Raw genomic sequence first — 12,614 nt, forward strand, 5'->3', positions numbered from 1 at the left:
GTATCAGTGGTGACTCTGAGCTAGGTGTATCACTGAAATCAGGAACAGTAAATGGGTAAAGTTACTGGACTCGGGTGGCACAGTGGTTAGCACTGCTGCCTCACAGCGCCAGGGACCCGGGTTCAATTCCCGGCACGGGTCACCGTCTGTGTGCAGTTTGCACGTGCTCCCCGTGTCTGCGTGGGTTTCCTCTGGGTGCTCCAGTTTCCTCCCACAGTCCAAAGATATGCAGGTTAGGTGGATTGGCCATGCTAAATTGCCCCTCAGTGTGAGTTAGGGGGATTAGTGGAATAAATACGTGAGGTTACAGGGATAGCGCTTGGGTGGGGTGCTCTGTCGGAGGGCTGGCGCAGACCTGATGGGCCGAATGGTCTCCTCCTGCACTGTAGGGATTCTATGGGTGGGATTTTCTGGCCACACTCGCCCCAAGGCCAGAAATTCCTGCCTGAGGTCAACAGACCTTTGCATGGTCCACCAACTTTTCTGTCCCATCTGCTATGATTCCCGTGGCAGCCGGGATGTGAAAATTACATCCTATATCTCTACTAATCCACCAAGCTCTGATGAATGCTCCACAGACATGGGATTCAGTGCTGCCACGGTGGCTGTGGAATTTAGATTCAATTACTTAATGAAACAAAGCCTCATTAATGATGATCATAAAGCTACCAGATTGTTAGAAGAATCCATTATGGTTCACCAGCCCCCTTTAGGGGAAGGAATTTTCTGTCCTTATCTGTACTGGCTGAGGGATACTCAGAGCCATGGCACTGCGGCCTAGTGATATTACTCGGTTACAGGTAGCCCACCACCATCTGCTTAAGGGCAAATAGGAATGGGCAATAAATGCTGGCCTTAACACAGATGTTCACATCCCAAGAAAACATAAAAAAAACTGAGCAATTATTATTAAGAATAGGTTCCTGGGAAGAGGGCCATCTTGGTGTGATGCCATTGCCCCCTGCAGGGGAAATCATAAAATAAATTACTGAGTTTCATTTGCATTTTCATTTTCATCTGACTGCTTGAATATTTTATTGATAAATTATTGCTCTCTCCTCTCACCCCGAAGGTGTTACATCAGGCTGAGGTTTCTCACAGGTGTTGATTATCCTGCAGCAACGGCCACACCGATGTGAGTCAAGGCAGTAAATATCAACAGGCCATTTAACCAGCTTCACCCTGACCTCAGTGACAGTCCGCCCACACAGCGCGTTTCCTGCAGAAATCCTGCAGAACGTGGGACTTGCTACCACACGAAGGAGCTGAGGCAAATAACAATGATGCATTGCAGGGTGAGCTGGGTAAGTACACAATGGAGAATAAAAGAAAACACTGACAGGATCGTAGAATCCCTGCAGCACAAAAGGGGGCCATTCAGCCCATTGAACCTGCACCGAAAACAATCCCACCCAGGCTCTATCCCCATAACTCCACGTATTTACCTGACTAAACCCCCTGACATGAATGGTCAATTTAGCATGGCCAAGGTCAATTTAGCATGGGCAAAGTGTGGTGGACCTCAGTTGTGCCTTTGTCCTACATGGACCACCGTTGTGTGTGCTTGTCATAACTGGACACATCCCCTTCCAGTTTGGGTCCTCCCCTCAGCACCTAGTATAAAGGTGGCTGTCTCCTCCCCCTTGTTCAGTCCAGGTTGGTTATATGTTGGGATCTGCTCCTGATTCTGTTGTGAATAAAAGCCTACACTTATATTGGCATACCGGTAGTCTTTCGCCTTATTGATAGCGCATCACAAAGTCAATTTATCATGGACAGCTTTGACAAAGGGTCATGTGGACTCGAAACGTCAGCTCCTATCTCTCCTCACAGAAGCTGCCAGACCTGCTGAGGTTTTCCAGCGTTTTCTCTTTTGGTTTCAGATTCCAGCATTCGCAATAATTTGCTTCTATTTTGGCCAAAGGTATGCTGGTTAGATGCTAAATTCTCCCTCAGTGTACCCGAACAGGCACCGGAGTGTGGCGACTAGGGGATTTTCACAGTAGCTTCATTTCAGCGTTAACATAAGCCTACCTATGACACTAAAGAAATAAACTTAAAACATAAAACAATCCACCTAACTGGCACATCTTTGGAATGTGGGAGGAAACTGGAGATACCCAGAGGAAACCCACACAGACACGAGGAGAAACTCCACTCAGAGACTCACCTAAGGCCAGAATTGAACCCAGGACCCCGGCGCTGTGAGGCAGCTGTGCTAACCACTGTGCCAACGTGCTGCCCCTATTGAGATGAAGTCGGGTGGGAAAGGGACGTATGTGAAGCAGAAACACTAACATAAAGCGGTTGTGCTGAATGGCCTGTTTCTGTTAATAATACAATGGGTGGAAGTTTCCCATCCTACCCACCAAGGGAATCGTAGTGGGCGGGACACGGACCATGCAAAGGTCCATTGACCTCGGACGGGATTTTCCGGTCTTGGGGGCGAGCGTGGCTGGAAAATCCTGCCCCATATTTGTACTCTATACAAATACTATAAAACTGCACATTCAAATCACAATGCTGAGTTCATCGCGAGTCTGAATTATTGTCCAATGCATTTAAACAATAACACATTGTAAGTATATTATGTGTGGGTGGGTCTGTGTACAGATGCATACGGACGTTCACACATATTATTAAACCAGTCCCGAGACTAAATGAGATTCCTTTTACAATGAGATAGAATTGAATGAAAAAGATAACACACTGCAATGAGTTACACCTATCTGCAGCTATCAATCTAACGTGCACACAGTTCCATTTTCTAAATTATAAATCTATTTCATTCAAAGCATTTTTAACGTAATATCGAGAGAATGAGGTGACACATGACAGTGTGGCGAGGCACTGAATGTTGTACAGGTACTTTGGCCCCAACATTAAACAAGCACATCCGAGTCGGATATATCATAGGTCAAAGGTAAAATTACTTTGTCTTTTCCTGAATAATTCATCCAGTCAGAAGGCATCCCCTGCACTAACGTGATATTTCCCATTCTCAGGGTCAGGCAAAGCTCCATTAGTTTTGCACTGCGGACTCATATGGACCGGAAATTGATGGGATTGGATTGGATTTGATTTGATTTATTATTGTCACATGTATTAGCATACAGTAAAAAGTATTGTTTCTTGCGCGCTGCACAGACAAAACTTACCATTTATAGAGTACACTGGGGAGAAGGAAAGGAGAGAATGCAGAATATAGTGTTATAGTCACAGATAGGGTGTAGAGAAAGATCAGCTTCATATATGGTAGTCCATTCAAATGTCTGATGGCAGCATGGAAGAAGCTGTTCTTGAGACGGTTGATACGTGATCTGACTTTTGTATATTTTTTTCGTCGAAAGAAGGTGGAAGAGAATACGTCCGGGGAGCGTTGGGCCTTCGATTATGCCAGCTGCTTTCCTGAGGCAGCAGGAAAAGTAGATGGAGTCAATGCTTGGGAGGCTGGTTTGCGTGATAGACTGGGCTACGTTCACAACCCTTTTGTAGTTTCTTGCAGTCTTGGATAGGGCAGGAGCCATACCAAGCTGTGATGCATCTGTAAATCATAAAGCCATAGAATCCCTACAGTGCAAAAGGAGGCTATTTGACCCATTGAGTCTGCACCGACCACAATCCCATCCAGGCCCCATTCCTGTAACCCTACCTATTTACCCTGCTAATCCCCTGACATTAGGGTCAATTTAGCATGGCCACCTAACCTAACCCACACATCTTTGGACTGTGGGAGGAAACTGGAACACCCATCGGAAAACCACACAGACATGGGGAGAATGTGCAAACTCCACACAGACAGTGACCCAAGGCCAGAATTGAACCCGGGTCCCTGGCGCTGTGAGGCAGCAGTGCTAACCACTATGCCATTGTGCCGCCCATAATAAAAGATGCTGTCTATGGTGCATCTGTAAAAATTGGTGAGAGTTATAGCAGACAGGCTGAATTTCCTTAGCCTCCTGAGAAAGTAGAAACGTTGGTGGGCTTTCTTAACTATAGCGCCAGCGCAGAGGGACCAAAACTTGATTCATGTAGAGACTACGGCCATGTTGGATTCAAAGCCAGAAGGTGAAAATTTCTGACCCCTCACACCAATGTTGACATCCCTCCCCCCGCCCCAACAATAGCACATTCCCCGGCAACAAAGGGTGTGGGACATACCAAACCCTGTAAACATTGGTGGGACTGGAAGATGCTGCCACTGGCCAATGGTGGGCTGCCTCGCCACTGCTGCCACAACATACACAGGGTTGGGGGGGGGGCAGAAAATCCATAGCAGCTCACAGGCCGAACCACAGTGCTATTCTATTGATCTGTTCCCATAATCAGACGTGACCATAAATGATGTAGAAAGAAAATACAGAGATCAGTAACCCTTCTTAAATGTGTTCCTCCCACAGATTAGGGCATGTTGTATGCACAGTGAAATTAGTCTGTATTCAGCTACAACCTGAAGTTGCTGATTGTTGACAAAAGCAGGATGCTGTTGCCTTATTATTGCCTAATTTCTTGTCCCACGATGAATTTTTCAGCATTGTGCCCGAGTTTGAATTCATTAGATCATTGATCCATTTAAATTGAAGAATTGGTTCTCCGGGGCTGACTTGCGGTGCTGCTGCCATGGAAACAATCCTGTGTTTATTGTAGGACAGTCGCAACCGCAGCTCAGTTGACTTTCAAAAAAAAAACTGAGCATACAAATTTGAAAAGGCACTGGTTACCATGACTTCCTTTCGCAGATACAAACCAATATCTAGAGCAAGGCTTCAGCCGTGCAAAGCACAGCAGCCATTTTTTTTTGGGTCTGGTTGTCATTTTGGTGTTTTCATCAGTGCAAGAGTAATGGTCAACTTGGTGCCGCTCACTATTCCCGATTTTGATATTGTTCACCTGCACTAACTGGGGCAAGTGGGTGGTTAAAATGGCAACTGGACCCTGCACGCTGCGTTGGCGATATGTTTTCACCCTCCACCATTTTAACTCTGCTTATTTGGCTTCTTGATGGAGAAATTCTAGTTTTTTTTTATTTGTTCATGGGAAGATTATGAGGGGTGTGGACAGAGTGGATAGTCAGAAGCTTTTTCCTTGGGTGGAAGAGTCAAATACCAGGGAGCAGAGGTTTAAGGTGCTAGGGGCAAGGTTTAAAGGAGATGTACGAGGCCTTTTTTTTTACAAAGAGGGTGGTGGGTGCCTGGAACTCGCTGCCGGGGGAGGTCATGGAAGCAGATACGATAGTGACTTTTAAGGGGCGTCTTGACAAATACATGAATAAGATGGGAATAGAGGGATTAAGGGTAGGGGGTTTAGTTCAGTCGGGCAGCATGGTCGGTGCAGGCTTGGAAGGCCGAAGGGTCTGTTCCTGTGCTGTAATTTTCTTTGTCCTTTGTTCTTTGAATGTGAGCGCCGCTGGCTGGGCCAGCATTTATTGCCCATCCCTGAGGGCATTTAAGAGACAACCACTAAGATAAAGGCAAAATACTGCGGAAGCTGGAATCTGAAACAAAAACAGAATATCATGGAAAAACTCAGCAGGTTTGACGGCATCTGTGGAGAGAGAATAGAGTCAGCGTTTCGAGTCTGGATAACCCTTCGTAAGAGTCAACCACATTGCTGTGGCTCTGGAGTCACATGTTGGCCAGACCAGGTAAGGACGGCAGATTTCCTTCCCTAAAAGACATTAGTGAACTAGATGGGCTTTTCCGATAATCGACAATGGTTTAATGGTCATCAGTAGATTCTTAATTCCAGATATTTTTTATTGAATTCGAATTCTACCATCTGCTGTGGCAGGATTTGAACCCAGGTCCCCCAGAACATTAGTTGAGTTTCTGTATTCATAGAATCCCTACCGTGCAGAAGGAGGCCATTCGGCCCATCGAGTCTGTACCGACCACAATCCCACCCTGACCCTATTCCCACAAATCCACATATTTACCCTGCCAATCCCCTAACACTAGGGTCAATTTAGCATGGCCAATCAACCTAACCCACGCATCTTTAGACTGTGGGAGGAAACCGGAGCACCCGGAGGAAACCCACACAGACATGGGGAGAATGTGCAAATTCCACATTCACAGTGGTCCGAGGCCAGAATTGAACTCTGGCACTGTGAGGCAACAGTGATAATCACCGTGCCACTGTGCCGCCCCATTAACAGCCGAGCAATAATGCCACTAGATCAATGCCTGCCCTGCATATTATGGACTTGGTTTTATATTGCTGTGCTGGTGAGGCGGGGGGTGTTATTATAAATAATCAAGCACTATTACCATCAAAATCAGGAAACAGAAGCCAGACTGTTTCTGGGATTTGGGGGATCTGGTGGAAAACAGGCCATCGTTGCGATGTTCCCAGGGCCGCCCCTTTACTTGGCACAGCGGTGGGCTCACTGTCCACTTAAAGATGTTGGGTGGGCTCTCAGAGCTGAAGAGTTGATGATTAGCAAGTAGGCTCTAATAGGGGGTAAGACAGAGTTTCAAATTGGAGCCCTTTCCCCCACAACTCTTAAATTAAAATCTAGATGTTGCAGACAGGCCATGGGAGAAGCCTCTCTCCAGGATGGCCTGCGAAGGCTCCTGCACCCAGGCAGTTAGGAGGCCCCAGGCCTGTCTGGAGTGCTGGTCCTCCGGCCAGTCACCAAGAAGCTGCCTCCAAAGCACTTCAGCTGCCCCACCCCACTCTGCCAGACTTACATCAGCAAAACTGGGCAGGAGGTGAGATGGTGCTGGGGAACTGGCAGAGCGGGATAATTTGAAGTGAGGTGAGATTGAGTAGGTTGGGCCAGTACTCATTGCAGTTTAGAAGAATGAGAGGCAAGCTTTTTGAGGCAAATAAGATTCTCAGGACTTGACAAGGTAGATGCTGAAAGATTGATTCCCTTTGTGGGAGAGTCTGGGACCAGAGGGCATAACCTCAGAGTAAGGGGTCACCCATTTAGGACAGCGGATCTTCATCCTGGAGAGAGGCTTCTCCCATGGCCTGTCTGCAACATCTAGATTTTAATTTAAGAGTTGTGGGGGAAAGGGCTCCAATTTGAAACTCTGTCTTAACCCCTATTAGAGCCTACTTGCTGATCATTTAGGATGAGGAGGAATCTCTTCTCTCAGAGGGTAGTGAATCTGTGGAATTCTTTTCCGCAGCGGGCTCTAGAGACTTGGTCATTAGGTATGTTAAAGGCTGAGATAGATAGATTTTTAATCAGTAAGGGAATCGGGGTTATGGGGATAAAGTGGGAAAGTGGGGTTTAGGATTATCACATCAATCATGATTTCATTTAATGGTGGAGCAGACTTGATGGGCAGAATGGCCTACTTCTGTTCCTACGTCTTATGTACTTACAGGTAAAACTGCCAAGTAATAGTATTGAGATACCAGAGCAACTGCTCTGCCATTCATCACAATCATGGCTGATCGTCCAACTCAATAGCCTAATCCAGCTTTCTCCCCACAACCTTTGATCCCATTCACCTCAAATGTGATATCCAGCCACCTCTTGAATACAGTCAATGTTTTGGCATCAATTACTTCCTGTGGTAATGAATTCCACAGGCTCACCTCTCTTTGGGTGAAGAAATGTCTCCTCATCTCCGTCCTAAATGGTCTACCCCGAATCCTCAGACTGTGACCCCTGGTTCTGGACTCCCCCCACCATCGGGAACACCCTCCCTGCATCTACCCTGTCTAGTCCTGTTAGAATTTTATAAATCTCTATGAGATCCTCCCTCATTTATCTGAACTCAGCTAAACGACAAATTCATTATTGATTAGACCTTTGGCTGTTGGTATCTGCGGGTCCAATGAGCTAGCAGGCTGTTTTATTACAGGCTGCATTGAGGATGCAATGGCAGGAGGTTGGCTCAGAGGCTTCTTGTCATCTATTTTGGAAGTCCGCGACCAATTCCAATCTTAAACATTTTCTTTTACATTATGTCATGTTACATCCACCAGCCCCAGACCCAGGGGAGGAGGCTTTCAAAAGAGAGCTTGAAAAAGTGATGAATAATATCCAAGGTGGTTCTGGACCTCAATAAGAGAAACGTGTAAATAATGCTTCAGTTCAGGATTTTGATTAACTGCTGCTAATCTAATATTTCTGCACTTTAACCATGGAGGGGATTTTCCACCTGTGTTTTTGGCGGCAGGACTGGTGGCAGGTGGAGAGAATTTGGGGGAGTCCCAAAACAGCTATCACCTCAGAGAGATTCCCCTGCTTGATTGTTCCCTCCCACCCGCCAGTGATGTAACAGGATCCCAATGACGGGCAGAATGTCACATTGGCACAGTTTACAATGGGTTTTTTTAAAATGAGAAATTGGCAGAGTACAGGCTTCGGGGATAGGTAATGCCCAGGCAGTAGACTGGCAGTGCCCATGTACTGCTCTTTGGCACTTTCTCCTGCCAGGGGCCAGTGCCATGGGGAGGTGGGCGTTCCCTGGTGGGGGAGGAAGGCTTCATGTCCGTGGAGGCTCCTGGGGGGGATCTGTGTTGCTGGGTGGGAAGTGGGTGATCATTCATTGGGTGGGGGAGGTTCATGTCCATGGGGGTTCCCAGGGGGTCAGATCTATGTTCCTGGCAGAGGGGGAAGGAGCACCCCAATTTTTCAGGAACCCAAGTTGCTGGTGGGATGGGCTCAATCAGAGCCCGCCTCATCTGCATGGCATCATGGGACCCGCCCCTTTCACTTTTCTTTCCCCAAAGTGTTTAAAAATCCAAAGGGAAAAGTCAGCAAGGCCGCTGGCGGGCTACACTTCACTTTTCCCATCCAAGACAACACTTTTGGAGAAAGAAAATCAGAAAAGTTTGTCCTATGTTTATTTACCAATTCCTGTGCTGTTTGGTTTTGTCTTCATGTATTTTGTATTTTTATACGTCACAATAAAATCTGAAACTAGTGCAGTCCAGTCAAGTTATATTTCCACAGGTCCACAGCACACACAGACACATCGACCCTTTCCACATTTATTGCTTGTATTTACATGGGTGGAGTGGATGGATTAGTTTTCTGGATTTTCCCCATTGAGGGATTTGAATTCTTCGTCGCAGGGTCACCACTATATTTCAAGGGATTGTTCTTTAACTGTTTGTCCCATAAGGGAGGCCTTCTGTCCCCTGTTTTGTGAGGTGACCTGTGGTAGTCTAATTCTGGGAGTCTCCAAGGTGACTGTGAGGGATTCAAATGGAAATGCAAGTGTGTGAGGCAGCCAGCAAGGATGTCTCAACGACATAAGTTGCAAGGTTTGCTTCCTCAAGACCCGTCCTCCCTACCTCTCGCAGCTCCCCGCCACACCCCCCCCCCCCACCTCCAACCACCTACACACAGTCTTAACTAAATCCTCACCCCTTACTCTCATGGGCAGCAACATCCCACCCCGCAACCTCCCCCCCACCCCCCCCCCCCCCTCCCCCACATACCTTGGTCCCATATTCAAAGTGCTCCTTTATCTATTCCATGTGAGTCACGGTCACCCTAGGTAGGCTGTTCTCGATTATTTTTTATTTATTCAAAGGATGTGGGCTTCACTGACTGGGCCAGCAGTTGTTGCCCATCCCTTGAGAAGGTGGTGCTGAACCAATTACTTGAACCCGCTGGAGGAATCATTTGGGTCAACCAACCAGCCTAACTGATCGCAGCTGGAAACAACTGGCCTTCTGGAACCAGTTCCAATTTCCGTTGAATTACTGGACACATTGCAGCAGATTTTTAGGGAGGGAAAGAGACAGAAAGGAACTGTGGAATCTTCCCATAATGTGTCAGAGTGCCAATCTCAGTGAGAAAACGGGCAGGTAGCTCTCCAGTTGCACAGTGGAGTTTTCTCTCCAGATTCTCTGGCACTTAATTTCCCTCTCAGCATTCCCACCCCCCCACCCCACAATCATCAGGGTGGGCCCCCCACAAACATTGGGGTGACCCCACCCCCCCCCATAAACATCAGGGTGACCCACACACACATAACGGGAATCCCCAGCACCCATGAATCTCCTCAGTGGACTCAGACATGGCACAGCCCCCCCCCCTTGGTTGGCACTGTCCGGTCACAGCCCAGGCATGTCCCTCTTCCACCCCAGTGGTTATACTGACCTTTGTGGCCCCCGATGGGTTCACCTTGACTGCTTCACATTTTGTAGAAGTTGACGAGGGGGAAGTTCCCTCCCTTGGGAGATGTGGGGGGCATATATCAGGGAAGCTCTTTAAAACATTGAAATGTATTTAAATATATCTAAAAGGGTCGCATCATTGGCATCGAGCAGGGGAAATCTGAGAACAAGATTTTGCCAGCAAGTTTCTCATCCCATGGTCTCATGGGATTTTCCACCGGCATTGCCACTTTTGCCCACAGCGAACAATGGTTGAAACTCCCCCATGAAGCGTAAGAAAAAAAGTGTTAAATTTGGCATTATTAATATTTCCAAAACATTATTTTAAAGTTTATTTATTAGTGTCACAAGTAGGATTACATTAACACTGCAATGAAGTTACTATGAAAATCCCCTAATCGCCACACTTCAGCACCTGTTCGGGTACACTGAGGGAGAATTTAGCACGGCCAATGCACATAACCAGCATGTCTTTCAGACTGTAGGAGGAAACTGGAGCACCCGGAGGAAACCCACGCAGACACAGAGAGAACGTGCAGACTCCGCACAGACAGTGACCCAAGCCGGGAATCGAACCCGGTCCCTAGGCGCTGTTAGGCAGCACTGCTAACCACTGTGCCACATGTAGGATGGAGATTCCACACTTCTTATAGAGTAAATGCAGGGCCAGAGCAATTGATTCATAGACATTAACACATATTGTGCTGTAATTTTCTTTATTCTTTGTTCTATATCACCTTGTTTAAAGGGTATTCGATTAGTTATTAGACATTCTGTTGAGAGTTTAACAGAAAATGAATGCATAAAAGCACAACCTCGTGACAATCATGACGAGGTTAAGGATGAGATCCCATTTTCACAAAGCAATTTGCAAGATATCTCATCCTTACCATAAGTTGCTGACTGATTTGCATATTAATAACACTCTGCAAGTTCAGCAGCTGTTAACATTTTAGCAATTTCGAGCCCATAAATTGAACCTAAGGCCTGCTTCGTCACTACGGTTCAGACAATTAACTTCCTGTGCTGAAAAAGCAGATCACATTGTGCAATGTCCAACAGATATTGTGGGCGAGATTCTCCGGCCTCCCAGCCACGTGTTTCCCGCTGGCGCATTGTTTGCTAGCGGCGGAATTCTCTGGTCCCACCGCTGTCAATGGGAATTCTCATTAACGTCAACTGACGCCAGCGGGAAACTCATGGGCAGGGATGCGGTGCCGGTGGGACCGGAGAATCCCATCGGTGTGAACGGCCAGAGAATTCCAGCCATTTTCGTTCAAGATTAGTAGTGCTGTATAAAGCAAAATGGTGTTCGTGCTATTTACCACGACTGCAAAGTCAGCAATGCAAGACATAAAATGTAACCTTTCATATCTCACCTATTCATTTTGTGTATCCATTAAGTCACAGTAGCACGGCACGGTAGCACAGTGGTTAGCACTGCTGCTTCACAGCTCCAGGGACCTGGGTTCGATTCCCGGCTCGGGTCACTGTCTGTGTGGAGTTTGCACATTCTCCTCGTGTCTGCGTGGGTTTCCTCCGGGTGCTCCGGTTTCCTCCCACAGTCCAAAGATGTGCGGGTTAGGTTGATTGGTCATGCTAAAAATTGCCCTTAGTGTCCTGAGATGTGTAGGTTAGAGGGATTAGTAGGTAAATATATAGGGATATGGGGGTAGGGCCTGGGTGGGGTTGTGGTCGGTGCAGACTCGATGGGCCGAATGGCCTCTTTCTGTACTGTAGGGTTTCTATGGTCATAATACTCTACCAAAATGGATGCTAGATTTCTGCATGCAATCAAACACTATCTGGGCTAAAATCTATCCCCGCACAATGCATTTGCAGCTAGTTTTAAGTTATATTACACTATAGCAAAATGGTGTTCGTGCTATTTACCACGACTGCAAAGTCAGCAATGCAAGACATAAAATGTAACCTTTCATATCTCACCTATTCATTTTGTGTATCCATTAAGTCACAGGCACTGTAGGAAAAAAACATAGTCATTTCCCTTGTGGTGAATAAATTGGAATATTCAATTCGTCCTGAAGTTAACATCTACCTTGCAGTGATGTAAGCAGCGTATATGTGCAACGCTGATTAACCTGCTGAAGTACATCAACTTTTCCCTTAATTTTCTTTCCTTATACCAGTCCGGACAAAAAGTATTTTTTTTAAAAAGGTAGTGAGTCAAGCATTTCCAGAAGGAAATGGGTCTTTAGCTCCTCGTTGCAGAATGTGATACATATTTCTTATTTTTATCCATTGAATATTCTCCTCAAAACCCAAATTCTTGGATGGCCTGTGCAGTAGATAAGAAGTCTCACAACACCAGGTTAAAGTACAACAGGTTTATTTGGTAGCACAAGCCACTAGCTTTCAGAGCACTGCTCCTTCATCAGGTAAGTGGGAGTTCTGTTCACAAACAGGGCATATAAAGACACAAACTCAAATAAACTTGGTTTATTTACAAATAAAATTGGTAATGTGCTACCAAATAAACCTGTTGGACTTTAACTTGG

The 12,614-nt window shown here is 46.5% G+C and overlaps 1 protein-coding gene and 1 long non-coding RNA gene across 4 annotated transcripts in view; one reads left to right on the plus strand and one right to left on the minus strand.

Moving 5' to 3' along the window:
• Nucleotides 1-12,614, plus strand: part of LOC144496165 (uncharacterized) — a 462,102-nt gene that overhangs the window by 238,720 nt on the left and 210,768 nt on the right. The window lies entirely within an intron of this gene.
• LOC144496164 (coiled-coil domain-containing protein 102A-like) overlaps nucleotides 1-12,614 on the minus strand; it is a 528,300-nt gene that overhangs the window by 147,398 nt on the left and 368,288 nt on the right. The window contains exon 9 of one of the 3 annotated variants that reach the window (XM_078217151.1): nucleotides 12,043-12,076. The exons of the other annotated variants lie outside the window; for them this stretch is intronic. Within the exon in view, the coding sequence (XP_078073277.1) occupies nucleotides 12,043-12,076 (34 nt within the window). The remainder of the gene's footprint in view (nucleotides 1-12,042; nucleotides 12,077-12,614) is intronic. 3 annotated transcript variants of the gene reach the window in all.

The sequence above is a fragment of the Mustelus asterias genome, chromosome 7, assembly GCF_964213995.1.
Source record: "Mustelus asterias chromosome 7, sMusAst1.hap1.1, whole genome shotgun sequence".
Classification (NCBI taxonomy): Eukaryota; Metazoa; Chordata; class Chondrichthyes; order Carcharhiniformes; family Triakidae; genus Mustelus; species Mustelus asterias.